Source organism: Cicer arietinum, chromosome 5 (genome assembly GCF_000331145.2).
Source record: "Cicer arietinum cultivar CDC Frontier isolate Library 1 chromosome 5, Cicar.CDCFrontier_v2.0, whole genome shotgun sequence".
Classification (NCBI taxonomy): domain Eukaryota; kingdom Viridiplantae; phylum Streptophyta; class Magnoliopsida; order Fabales; family Fabaceae; genus Cicer; species Cicer arietinum.
This window is the reverse complement of record NC_021164.2, coordinates 45,321,666-45,335,966: the sequence shown is the minus strand read 5'-3', so window position 1 is coordinate 45,335,966 and position 14,301 is coordinate 45,321,666. Positions and strand designations below refer to the sequence as shown.

The window sequence follows — 14,301 nt, the reverse complement described above, 5'->3', positions numbered from 1 at the left end:
ATTAAAACAACAAATGTTATATTATTTTCGAACTCATTTGATCCTTACATGACATCTATCAAAACACTAACTAAACTGAGCTAAGAAATCATTCTTTTTCTTTGCTTGTGTGAAATATGATCCCTAAAAAATTCTAACATGCTTAAATACTCTAAAATAAGGATACTACACCTTACCGTTATTCAAAAATCCGATTACCCAGAAAGTGAATAGGAAAATGTTTGTAATCTAAATATAAGACTTGACAACTGATAGAAATAAATGAAAATAGAAAGAGACGTTAGTGGATAGAGTCAAGAAGAGAAGAGTTCCATGCATGGTTTATGGCAAGAAAGAATACGAGTTTTTCAAAAACTTCTAAATTTCTCTTTTAATTTCTATTTATTTTATAAAATAACACTAATTATTAAAAGATAAATAAAATTTTTTTTAATTAATAATGTAAAATATTTTAATTTTTAATATATGATAAAAAAATTATGTGTTGGTCTGTATTTATAGGGACACGCGCCACATTGGTTTGTCAACTTTGTTTTTGTAATATTGATTTGACGTTATGGATGAAAGTCGATCGTCTCTGATTTTACAGAGACTAAATTCAAAAAAAGAACTTACAGAGACAAAATTAAAAGTGGCACATTTATAGAGATCAAAGACATTTCAAAACCTAAAAAAATATGCAAAAAAAAAAAAAAAACAATGCTATCTTCCTCCTTATCCTTTAAACCTAAAATATTAAATTCAATTCTTTAAGTACAATTATAAGTTATTTTAAAAAATAAAAATAATACTATCTTCCTCCTTATCCTTTGAATATTTTTATCTCTTTATATGAGATTTTTTTTGCATTTTTCAACTGCATTAATTATTTATTTACTAATCTACCCCTAAATAATACTAATAATATATCCATAAATATATGTATTTTGATAAGGTTAAGCTTTTAATTTTGGAGCATCAGGCCTTTAAATCTAGTAGGGTTAGGTGTGATTCAAATTTGATGTCTTTTGTAAATAAATAAAAAGGATCGTGTGCCACACATAAATACGCAATCATTTTTATCTAATATAAGAAAAATCTTTAAGAATGGTTTAGCTCATTGGATAAGACAATGCAGTTCTCATGTAGGTCACACTATTGATGTTGATGTGCTTTACACCATTGGTTTATTAGATAAATTCAAGGGTTACATTTTTTCTTGGTTTCACTAGGAAAATAAATAGCAATGCAATTAAATGTAGACATCTAACTCGAGCTATTTTTTGAAATTTTTTTGAACCAAACCTAAAGTATATGATATGATTTTGCAGAATAATTAGTGTTAGTTTATAGCAAATATGTCTTGTTGTTTTTATCATTTTCTGCAAAGTGTATGGAGGTCCTCTAACATGGACCCCACCTTAACATGTACTTCTCGTCTCTATGTTAGGTACGTTGAGGAGTTTTGAGAAGTGTGAGAATAATAATAGACCAAAATACTTCATTATCACAAAAAATAATTGACGTTACATCTTTTAAATATATGTAATATATATATATATATATATATTTAATATTAAAAGTATTTATAATTAATGAGACTTAATCATGTGTCCGCCTTAACTAATTTTTGCAACTTGCAATTTTTTTAATTAAATTGGTGAATCACTTTTTATTTACAAAAGGAAAAGGAAATCTACATTACAAAAGCAAAAGTTGTAAGCGTGTTTTTGGTCAATTCTGTACAATTTGAACTAAGTTTAAATGTTAAATACGCACAAGAACGTGATTTTAATATTATTTTTATCGACTGGGGTTGTGTGAGGCAGAATAAAGTAAGGGTTTGTCCCAAAAAAAGTAAGGTTTATACTAGTCAATATTTTCTTGTTATTGATAAAAATTAATTTTTGAAAAATGAAAACATTTAAAATATTAATTATAATTATTTTCATTTTTATTCAATATTTATAAAATTTTAACATCTTGAAAATTGTCCTAAAAATCCTAATTAACATTTTTCATAAAATGAAAATGTCATACACATGAAATTCCAGGTGTCACTTTTGAATTTAAATATTTTTGTGGATGCACATGTGACTTCTTTTATAATACAAAGTATTCATTTGTTTAGCTAAAGAAGGAACCTTAACCACTTGCTTAGACACCTGATTCTTATCGTACAATAAAAAAATAAAAACTTTTAAGCATTTCATTCCTTTTGAATCTCCGATACGATCATATGTACGATATTGGCATATTATATTTTCATTAAGAGAATGATTTCACTTTCTATTTATTCAATTTCGCAGGACACGTTTTAATCCTACACAATATAATAGGCAAAAATATACATATGGTATCAATTTTGACTCAGGTCTTTAAGGTTTTTTTATTCTTGTTTTGTTTTGTAATTTAAGTTACATTTTATTTGAACTATTAACTATTAGTGATTTGTCTTAATTTTAGTAATAATTAATTCAATTAAAAATATCTAATAATTAAAAAGTTTATTAAATATTTTAATGATATATTTTTCATGCTAATTCTTTAGACTTTAAAAATAAGATAATAAATTATTCACATAATCAATGTCTTTAATTTTGATAAAATCTTAACATTTCATGATAGTAATTCTGAAAAATTGTCGAACTTAAAAGGCTATATGTGTAATTTAATATAACTTAAAAGTTAATAGTGCAAATCGAATGTAACTTAAAAATGACTGAATAGAACAAAAATAAACTTAAAGAATTTAATCTGAAAAAAATTATAATTTTTTAATCAAAATAATTAAGATTTTTTTTTTAAAAAAAAGCTAAAATATTTTGCTAAGTTATGTTTTAGTATGAGTGTATAGCCAGAAATTGAGGACTACACTCACGAACAACAACAAAATTGAGCAAATGGCAATCAGAGTTGAAATTTAAGGTTGCAACCTTTTTTATGTTGGTAAAAAAATAGAGTCATCAGTCATGTAAGGTAAAAAATAACTATCAATCTCATTGAAGAGTTATAAAGATAATTTCGTATACTCTATTAGTGAGATGACAAATAATTTAGAATAACCAATTCGAGTAGAGGTAAGAATAATTTTTGACATGTTTTTGTTTACATCTTACTCGAACTTTAAAATATTAAAGAAAAATGAATGTTAAACTTAAATTTAAATCACATATGAACGGATTGTTTTATTCATTAATTGTGACTTGAATTTTGAATTCAAAATTATTGTATTAGTAAACTAATATTATGAAAAAAATTAGTTGATATTTATGATTCTCTAGGTGCTTATCAATTACAGAAAATATCTTTTCTAAACTAATGTTTTATTATCTATACTTATTTGTTTTATGTAAAAATAGAATACATAAATAATTATATGATTAACGTGATATTCCAATTATATTAATTCGTAGTTGTTCATATAGGATGTATTTGCTTATAAAAAAATTATGAAAGAGGGAAATTTTAATTAATCAAAGTGGCATATACTATAATTATTTTTCAATTGTCTCTAAGATGATTATATTTAAATCATGATGACACTCTAAGTTAATCATCTATATAGATTGACAACATTCTAAAATATTATTAAAAATAAAAATAAAGTAAAGATATTTGGAGTAATTATATCAAAATTCAATAAAATAGTTTTTGTAGATATAAACTTCTGTCATTAAAAACTTTACTAAATTCATAAGGATAAAACTACGACGAAGAAAAAAAGATTATAGTAAACACCTACATATATCAACCAAAAATTATATTTAAGAAGATCAATCATATTTCTATTAAAAATATCATAAATATTAAAAGAAAAAGTATCACAACTATTAACAATTTGAAATATCAAATTAATAATTATGTCAAAACATTTATTATCTTCTATAAAAATATTATATATATATATATATATATATATATATATATATAGGAAAACTCATATATCAAAGAAATACTAAGTTTCTTTTTTAATCTTTTTTCCTTCTAATTTTACTATTCATTTAAATAATTTTATTTACAATCCTATTTTAAACAATTAACTTTTCTAAAATATTTATACTTTTATATAAAAAGATAATTTAACTTTTGTGTCGTCCAATTTTATTCCCCGTTTAAACTATTTTGTTAATAATTTTATCATTTTTTATTAATTAAATCATTTAATGTTTTTAACTTCTATTATTTTTATGAATCAAAGTGGAAAAGACCGACACATAAGTGTTTGTTTGCAACACAATTTTTAACACTCCCTCTTTTATTGGACAAAATTATTATATTTATCATTTACAAAAAAAAATAAAAGAAAAGAGAAATTAAGGAACAGAGCTTATAAAAGACAGATTGTAACGCAATAAGTGAACAACCTTCCAACAATGGCAGTCACTGAATTACCTTCCACAACAAGACCAAATCAAATGAAAAAAGTATCACTTCTCCCTCTAATCTTTCTCATCTTCTATGAAGTTTCAGGTGGACCGTTTGGTTCAGAAGATGCAGTTCAAGCAGCTGGTCCACTCTTAACCCTTCTTGGATTCATAATTTTCCCATTCATATGGAGTGTCCCTGAAGCCATGATCACTGCTGAAATGGGTACAATGTTCCCTGAAAACAGTGGTTATGTTGTTTGGGTTTCATCAGCTTTAGGACCTTATTGGGGTTTCCAACAAGGTTGGATGAAATGGCTTAGTGGTGTCATAGACAATGCTTTGTATCCTGTTTTGTTTCTTGATTACCTTAAATCAGCTGTTCCTGAAGTTTCTAGTGGTTTGCCAAGAGTTTTTGCAATTTTGGGTCTTACTATATTTCTCACTTTGTTGAATTATAGAGGTTTGACTATTGTTGGATTTGTTGCTGTTTTTTTAGGTGTTTTTTCTTTGATCCCTTTTGTTGTTATGGGGTTTATTTCAATTCCTAAGTTGAAACCTTCAAGATGGGTTGAGGTGGATTTACATGATGTGGATTGGAATTTGTATTTGAATACTCTTTTTTGGAATCTTAATTATTGGGATTCTATTAGTACTCTTGTTGGTGAAGTTGAAAATCCTAAGAAAACACTTCCAAAAGGTTTGTTTTTTGCTTTGATTTTAGTTGTTTTGGGGTATTTGTTTCCTCTCTTGGTTGGAACCGGCGCAGTTCCGGTCAACCGTGAGGCATGGAGCGACGGATATTACTCCGATATCGCTATGATTATCGGAGGTGTTTGGTTGAGATGGTGGCTTCAAGCTGCCGCCGCAGTTTCGAACATGGGATTGTTTGTTGCCGAAATGAGTAGTGACTCTTTTATGCTTTTGGGAATGGCAGAGAGAGGAATGTTGCCTAAGTTCTTTACCAAAAGATCGCGCTATGGAACGCCGATCATAGGTATTCTTTTCTCTGCCTCTGGTGTGATTTTATTGTCATGGCTTAGTTTTGAAGAAATTGTGGCTGCAGAGAATTTCTTGTACTGTTTTGGAATGATTCTTGAGTTTATTGCATTCATATTGTTGAAGATTAAAAAACCAAATGCACCAAGGCCTTATAAAGTACCAGGAGGGAAAATTGGAGCTATTGTTATGTGTATTCCTCCTACAATATTGATTTGTTTTGTATTGTATTTTTCATCCATCAAAGTAATGGTTATAAGCTTCATTGCTCTGGTGATTGGTCTTGTGATGCAACCTTGTCTCAAATTTGTGGAGAAAAAGAAATGGGTTAAGTTCTCTGTTAGTCCTGACCTACCTGATTTAGATAATGGGGAGGGAACTCAAACTTTAGTGCAATAATTTTTTTACTGTTTCTGTTTGTTTTGACCCTTGTTAGAGAATAACCCTTATTAGTATTATTTATAAAATTTATGTCATGAATAGTTTTACAAGTTTTGCTTGTGGAATGGTTTATAATGTGTGAGTTCAATTTCATTTGGCCATCACATCTTTAGAAATTAGGGCTTATCACTATGTGTACTTGTTTGCACTTGACCAACATATAGGTATAATAGGGTAATGCTTGTTACTATTGGATTTTTTTTTAACCCTTTATTATTGATTATTAGGTAATGGTATTTTAGTAATTTAGATTTTGATTGGCTGGTAAGTAAAGTATTACTAAAAATTATTTCAGTCAATATTTAAATTCGAGTACACTAAAACAATTCGTCCTTAACTAAAACTCTTTAATCATTTGAATTCAACATCTTGATTTTCACTATTAGGTATAGTTTAATGTTTTAAATTCTATTCTGACGTTAAAATATAATTGAACATTTAGAATATAAAAAAGATAAATTATATACAATTTTCATTCCACCGATTATTACTACACATTCAACACTTTCAAATGTATGTGAACTTGAGAAAACCAAACATAATGATTTCTTAAAAACTTAACCTTTCGATAAAAAAATTTCTAATTAAAACCAATACTCTATGTTATTCTTAAGATTTTTAAACTTTGACGAACACTAATAAAAAATCATCGTGTAGTGAAATGGAATTGTAAATGTGACTAACGTGTGAGTTTATTGCTAAGAGTTTGATAGAAGTGTAAATAGGTTAGACCGATCGATAAGGGCCTACAATATAGTCTATGTCATGTCCATATTAGGTTTTTCTTTTAAACACACAAGGTTAAGACTTTAAGTAGGGTAACAAATTATATCAAAATTCTATTAAAGTCAGACTCATGTTTGAAAAGTACGCATATGACAGGCTACGAACCCGACTTAGACCTTGAACTTTTTGACAGGTCAGACTCAGACCTAGCAAAACCTAACTCAGCCCAACCTATTTCCATCCCGAGAGTTTGATAATGTAACTTCAAGGGATATAGTTCAAATTTCTTATAGTTAATAGTTTTTAAATTGATTGAAGTGTTTGCTAAAGATACAGTTCAATTAATGCTTAAAATATTTTAAAATTATTAGTTTAATTTTTTTATTAATTTAAAATTTATTAATTTAATATACTTTTTATTTATTTAGCTAGATTATCTATTTAAAATTATAATAAATAAATATTTTAAAATTATTTACTTTAAAATATAAATAATTTTTAATTATGATAAATAAATTATTTATTAATCTGATATTTTTTATTTATTTAGCTAGTTTATTTATTTGTAATTATAATAAATATATTATTTACTTTAAAATATTATTTATTAAATTATTTTAAAATTTTATAAATTATTTAGTTAAATAGTTTTAATTGTTATATATTTAAATTTATTTATTTTAAATTATAAAGGGTTAAAAAAATATTTAAGTTACAATAATAAGGTAGTATTGATAAAAAAAAATGATAAGTTATAAGCAAAAAAGCTACTTGAAGTAAGCTTATTAAAAATCGTTATAAGCTCATAAATGATTGTTACCAAACAAATCTTATAGTTTATAAGTTATAAACTCTTTTTTTTTTTCTTTTGTTGCCAAAGAGAGCCTTAATCCCTAGCTTTTGCTACATACAACTCCCACGATTTAAAACCCTGATTTTCAACAGTTTTAGCATTCAAAATTGTTTTCGAACTTGAAAGTTTAGACTGAGTAATACTTTAATAGCTCTCAGTAATGATTCCTTTACTTCTAGCAAGTACACCAAGAAATGAAATTTCTTCTTTAATTGTGGGTTCTTAACTACTCCAAAGAGTGTTAAGTCATGTGATGAGAATTTTGAGAACATAAAATCTAGGTATGACTTGCAAAAAAGTAAAGTGTGGAAAAATTGTGACTAAAATTAATATTTTGATTGATTGAGGTGTGTCTAAAATGATAATCATATTGTATTTATAAATTGTGAAGGTGCTGAAAAACACAAGAAATGAGGTGTTTGAATTGTGCTTTGCCATTTCTGAAAATTAGTTTAATTTCTTAACAAATAATTTGTTCTTTATCAAATGATTCAACTTGTAAAACATGTTTAGTGAAAATAAATTTCAATCATAAAAAAATTATATTAGAATTACAGAGAGAGAATGGACACAAGAATTTTTATACTAGTTCAGAAAATATTGTTGATACATCTAGTTCTCCTATTATAGAGGGATTTTGTCTCAGTACAGTCGAGAACTTAATCCACTATTTTAAACAATAGTAAACAAGTATTACTTATACTTTACCTCTTCAGGCTTTGAGTATTCTTCTTCAACCTCTCCAGGTTGTCACAATTGGAACCCTTCTCAGCTTTCTAGCCGACTGACATTGAGGTTCACGAGTATTCTTATACCTCTTCAAGTACTTTTTATGGATGAAAGAGTTGTTGTCACTATCGGGTTGATTTACATCAGTTTCAGTTTGTGTCTGAATTGGTACAAAGTTTATTTCTAAGATTCTAACTCTCATTGAGAAAACATTATATTTGAAATCCTATATCAATTCAAGTGTATCAAATAACTTGATTTTTTTTTACACCAATTCTAATAACTTTCTACTTAGAGAATTTTTCATTCATTTTTTTCTTATGATTTGTTCTAGGCTTCTTCATAAATTCTTCTTAACACATTGCATTTTTCATTCTCTTAGTTATTTGTTTCTTATTGATCGATTTCTACTTAAATAGAGAGAGATGTATCCGTTGAGAATTTTACCGTTGAAGATCTCGAATTGACATTTAAGGCAAATCAATCCTTTAGACATACCCATATATATATCTTCATAATTTATTCAATGTATCTTCTATTAAGATGGAAGATATTAGAGGGTGTGACTATCAGAGGATGTCATGCGCTTCTTCAGTCAAAGGATAAGTCAATCCTTGACGAATAGAGGATGTTGGAATGTTGACTTCTTATCAGAGCGTTGGTTGTATCAGAGTGTTAACTTGAAACATTAACAAAATGGTCAACTAGTTTATCAAAATTATCAGATGCAGAGTCATCAGAGTGAGCTTGTAATCAGATTCTTTATAGGTGCGTTGAAAGCGCGTTTATCAGAGTTAAACATAGCTTCAATAGATCTTTCAGAGTCATTGAGAACTTGTTTAGTATATTCTCTTTCTTTCTTTATCAAAGGATATAACTCGTACCAGAAGATTGACTTTATCATATGGTTCATTTAAAACTTTCTTCTTTTCGTTTGTGAGTCATAGGCATATAATCATTTAAGCGTTATGTTCTTTAGAGAGACAATCATTGACTTGTATTTTCTTTGTCATTAACACTTTGACTCGAACATGAGATTATCATATGCATATTGTAATACTTCTTATTGCTTATATTATGACTTACTCTATTAGTAAGCATAACTACTTGATCATTAGGTGATAATATTTTGTGTTATTAGATTATTAATATATTTCTTTGTCTTCTAACTTAATCTACACACTTAATAAATATAGTTAGGGGATAATTGTTCTTATTTGTTTGTTTGGTTATCATCAAAATATTAACTAGAGGATTGTAGCTATATCACTTTTGCACCAACACATTGAACATTAAAGCCTAAGACAATGAAAAAACTCTTAAAGACTTAATTCTTTATTGCAGACGAAATAATTAATTATTTACTAGTCAAACGGTCAAACCTTAAAATTGCGATCAACTAACATTTTATCTCCTGAAGAAGCTAACATTTGTATGTAAATGGAACAAAGAACTCAATATACCATATGAATATTCTTTTTATTTAGAAAGGTGTGTTGATGTGAAAATGGAAGGATTTATGAAATGAAGTCACCATTGTTACCTATTTATTGAGCATTGACTTCTTATAAAAAAGAAATTATTTTTATTATACTTGACTGAAGTGGTCATATGAAAGGGTTGTTAGTTGCATAGTAATTGAACCAAAGTAAAATTGACCAAATCATTAATAATATTTTGGGATTTTTATTTGTTATTTAAAAATGCCACAATGATCAAACTAAAAGAGGATTTAGCATAATGTTATAATTTGCAAAATAAGCCACAAGTGGGTTAAGAGCAGTAACTATTTATATTTAAACTAAATTCATTTTACTTTAAAAATTTGTGATAATTAAAACGAAGAAAAAGATTTGACGTAGCCATCAATTTTGAGATTTGAACCGATTTGCGTAGTGTGATCGAACCAACAAAAGATTTGGCATAACTACTACTAATAGTTTTTGTTTTTATTTTTTTACTAAGACTTTGTGATTATCAAATTAAAAGGAGATTTAGTGTAATCATCTATCATAGTTATCATAGTTTTTTTGCATAGTGACCCAAACAAAACTGGATTCGGCACAAACACAGTTTATAGTTACAAATTAAATGAAAATTTTCAAACAAAATGCATAGGATTATTAAATAATTATATATTAGTACTAATTTGGATTGAAATTCATGGTTGATGAAAACAGAATATTATGAAGGTAAAAATTGATTAACCAACAAGATGGAACCGGCTTATTTATTGCTAACAATTTTTTTTTTTTGAAAACTACCACTCAATATACTCGCGTACATAATAATAATCCTAATAAAACAAATGGACACAAAAAACAAGGAGAAAAGAAATAGAAGGTACTAACCGAATACAAAACATCAAAGAAAAACAAAGCATTCTGGAGAATTAATGATATAAAGAATAAGATAGGTATCAATTTAGAAAATTTGCCTCTATGAAGTGAACCGAACATAAGCTGGATGATATTCTTTATGTGCCTCAACACGAACGCGGTGCTATTAATAAAATAATGCAATTTTCACTTTTTTCTCTCCCTTTTTCTATATAAGTGTAGAGTATTTAAATACTTTTTAAAGTGTAGAGTATTTAAATACTTTTTAAAGTGTAGAGTATTTAAATACTTTTTAAAGTGTAGGTGATAAAGGAAATAAAATTAGGAATTGATTGTGAATCAATTACCATTAAACTGGTTTTTTATTTATTATTAATTTGTCTTAATTTGATTTGATTAAGTTTAGATTTTATTTTTAAATTTGGTACAAACGGTGTTTATTGATTCGGTTTTGTTTGGGTTTTGGTTTTCCATAAAATTTTGTTGTCGGTTTTAGTTAAGCTGATATATTGTACAACTTCAAACTAATACTAACATTTTTGCTATTTAGTAAGAGTCGATCGGATTTAATAAGTTAGTAATAAGTTTTATTGTAAATCTAATAGATTCAATAATAGATTACCAATAAACAATCTAATAAATTATCAGCAGATCTATTAGTATTATTATTAAAAAAACTAACATCAGAGTATTTATTCTTGACATAAGATGTAAATATAAAATTTTATACTAATCAATGTATAAAATTAAGAATATCAATTTAATTTTTCAAAGTTCAAAATATATTATACAAAAAATTTGAAACTCTATCTAATTGGGAGTTATGTGCCAATACTTTGATTGCAAAGCTTCTTTGTCGATCCTAGTCTTAATTCAACTTACAACTATCCATATTGCTAAGTCAATTAGATGTTATCTGTGAATTAATTATACTAATATTTATCATATATTATAAGATAAAAAATAAAATTTTTAGAGAGTTAATAATATAAAGAATAACATAGAGGTATCAATTTAGAAAACTGGCCTTTATGAAGTGAACCGAGCATAGACCTGAAAATATTCTTTTTGTGCTTCAAGTGGAACGTCGGGCCATTAATAAAAATAATGCAATTCTAACTATTTTTAGTGTTTTTTCTTGTCCCATTTTCTATGTAGATGTAGAGTATTAAATTGGAGTGCAGAAAGAAATAAAAGATAACCAATTAATTGTGAATTAAATACCATTAAATTGATTTTTATTATCATTAATTCTTTTTCTTTTTATTTAATTTATTTTAATTTAGATTTAATTAAATTTACATCTTCATTGTGAAGTTTGATGCAAACGGTGCACACTTGCTGTCAGTTTTGTGTCCTTGTAATATTTGTTTTATTTTTTAGGGTTTAGGTCAAGTGTTTGTTTCACTTTTTTAGGGTCTAGGTCAAGTACTAGCGCAATGATTTAAAGCAATAAAAAGATATCAACACTTAGCGCATTGATCGAACAAAAGTAAGGAAGGATCACCACCAAGTCGGGATCTACAAGCAATAAAAAGATATCAACACTTGGTGCATTGATCAAACAAAAGTAAGGAAGGATGGTCAAGTTTGTGACAACAACAAAAGCACAAATTTGTGACAATGTTCTTGCCATTGAAAGATGGTCAATTTTCTATCTACACAACTATGTTGAGGTAAAAACCTTTTTAATATATGTATTAATGACAACAAACCATATGAAATAAATGATTAAATTTTATGAATGATGATCTAATAATGATTACACTTCAATTTTATTAAGGAGCATGAATTGCATAAGTAGACAAGCAAGAAGTCATTTGCATCAACAAGTGCATAAGTATCTACTCAATAATGAAAGAATCTCAAAAAGAATATATCAATCATTCAAGATAATGATTATTGCATCTTTAAGATAACATCTTTAGGAAGAAAATGTCTAATATATTCATACTTATACTAAAGTATCACACTAATACATGATGGATAAGAAACAACATGAGCAAAACCAAGAGAAATTGTAGGAAGTATTGCTTCAAAAGAATGATGGAAGAACATTCATCAGAATGTTCTGGTTGCTATATTAAAGAATAAATGACAATAAGAATCTTTCAAGTTGATGACAAATTTATCAAGATCGTTCTGGTTTATCAAATGATCATTCTAGTTTATCAAAAAATCATTCTAGTTTATTAAAAGATTATTCTGGTTTATCAAAAGATCATTTTGGTTTTTCAAAATATTATTATGGTTTATCAAAAGATTATTATGGTTTATCAAAAGATTATTATGGTTTATCAAAAGATATTATGGTTTATCAAAGGATCATTCTGGTTTATCAAGATCATTCTAGTTTATCAAAAACTCATTCTAATTTATTAAAAGATCATTCTAGTTTATCAAGAACATTATGATTTATCAAAGGATCATTTTAGTTTATCAAGTGGTCATTTTGCTTTATAACAAAATCATTTTGGTTTATAAAAAAATTATTTTGTTTTATCAAGATCATTCTAGTTAGTCCGTTTTAAGGACACCAAGGAAGAAATGACATTGTTGGTGCACTTTTTGCAGAAAGCTCAGCATGTCTCTGATACAAAAGACTGACACTATACAGTTATTCCATCATTCATCCATGTTTTCCATACAACATAGAACCAAGAACGTTATGGTTTTATAAAACAATATTCTGGTTATTCTCTTTTAAAGACATAATTAAAAAAAATCATTTTTTACAGTCCAAATCATAAGTTAAAGAGTATCAAGACTGCTCAAATCAATGGTCAAACCCAAAACTCGAGCTTAATGCCCAAAGGAGGAAAACATCCTCCTAATTGATCTCTAGATTGATGAGTTATGAGCAAGGACGAAAGTACATTGTACTTACATTATTTTGCAGAAATCTCTGGATAGTTATAATTTGGAACAATATCAACTGAAATTTCACAATCCAATCACTCACTTATTTACGTTTTCCATCAGACCCAAAAGCAAGAACATTATGCGTTAGTCAAGAACGTTCTGGACAACAATATAAACATGCAATTAATTGTTTTAAAAGATATCTGACACTTGGCTAATGTGTCTAAAGGATATATTAAGTTTAAACTGAATATTCAGAGCCTCTCATCATATATAAATTGAAGAACAATTGGAAGATGAAGGAAAAAGTTCAATTTACAAATCTACCAACACTTGTTCAACTAAGAACAAGTCAAAAACTCTTCAAGAAAACTCCAACTCTCTTCACTATATGTGTGGATCACCATTTACTGAGTTTGTCTTTGTTCATCTTAAACAAGTGTTGAGAAGTTTCAAGATTCCAAATACTTTTATCATACACATCATTTGTAACTCATGTCTATCTTTTATGTTAGATTGAGTGTGTTTGTAAAAATCCTTTCAAGGTTGAAATGTGACTCTAAAAATCATTTCTAGGTCAAAAGATAAAGATTGTATTTTGATTTATGTGTGATCAACATAAAATGTCTGAAGGAGCATTCTGGTTCTGAAGTAGATAGTCAAAATATCACGATTGTAAGGACTAGACTAGCCTGAGTTGGGTGAACAAGTATACTGTAAGACCCATAATTTTAAAGTACACTTTATGTATTTTTGTGTATTTTGGATTTTGGCTCGGAGGCTTTTTAGCCAAAGTTAATAATATTTTGGAGTTTATATGATCAAAAAGATATTTTGATGCCGATTAAAATTACTCGTCGATAAATAAATTAAATTAAGTGCGGTGAATCCTTTACGGAGAATTTAATGTGTTACGGGTGAAATGGTAATTTAACAAATATCTAGATATTTGTTTGAGATATTTGTTAAGTTATAATATATATATATATATATATATATATATATA

At 27.0% G+C, this 14,301-nt stretch overlaps 1 protein-coding gene across 1 annotated transcript; it reads left to right on the top strand.

The window, feature by feature from the left end:
- The first annotated feature begins 4,321 nt into the window (after positions 1-4,321).
- LOC101497591 (probable polyamine transporter At1g31830) lies at positions 4,322-5,887 on the top strand. The gene has a single exon (XM_004513358.4). The coding sequence runs from the start codon at positions 4,356-4,358 to the stop codon at positions 5,742-5,744; it is 1,389 nt and encodes a 462-aa protein (XP_004513415.1). The 5' UTR covers positions 4,322-4,355; the 3' UTR covers positions 5,745-5,887.
- Positions 5,888-14,301: the final 8,414 nt, after the last annotated feature.

Excerpts from the sequence above, each read along its gene's own strand:
- LOC101497591 (XM_004513358.4), top strand. The coding sequence starts at position 4,356 with ATGGCAGTCACTGAATTACCTTCCACAACAAGACCAAATCAAATGAAA.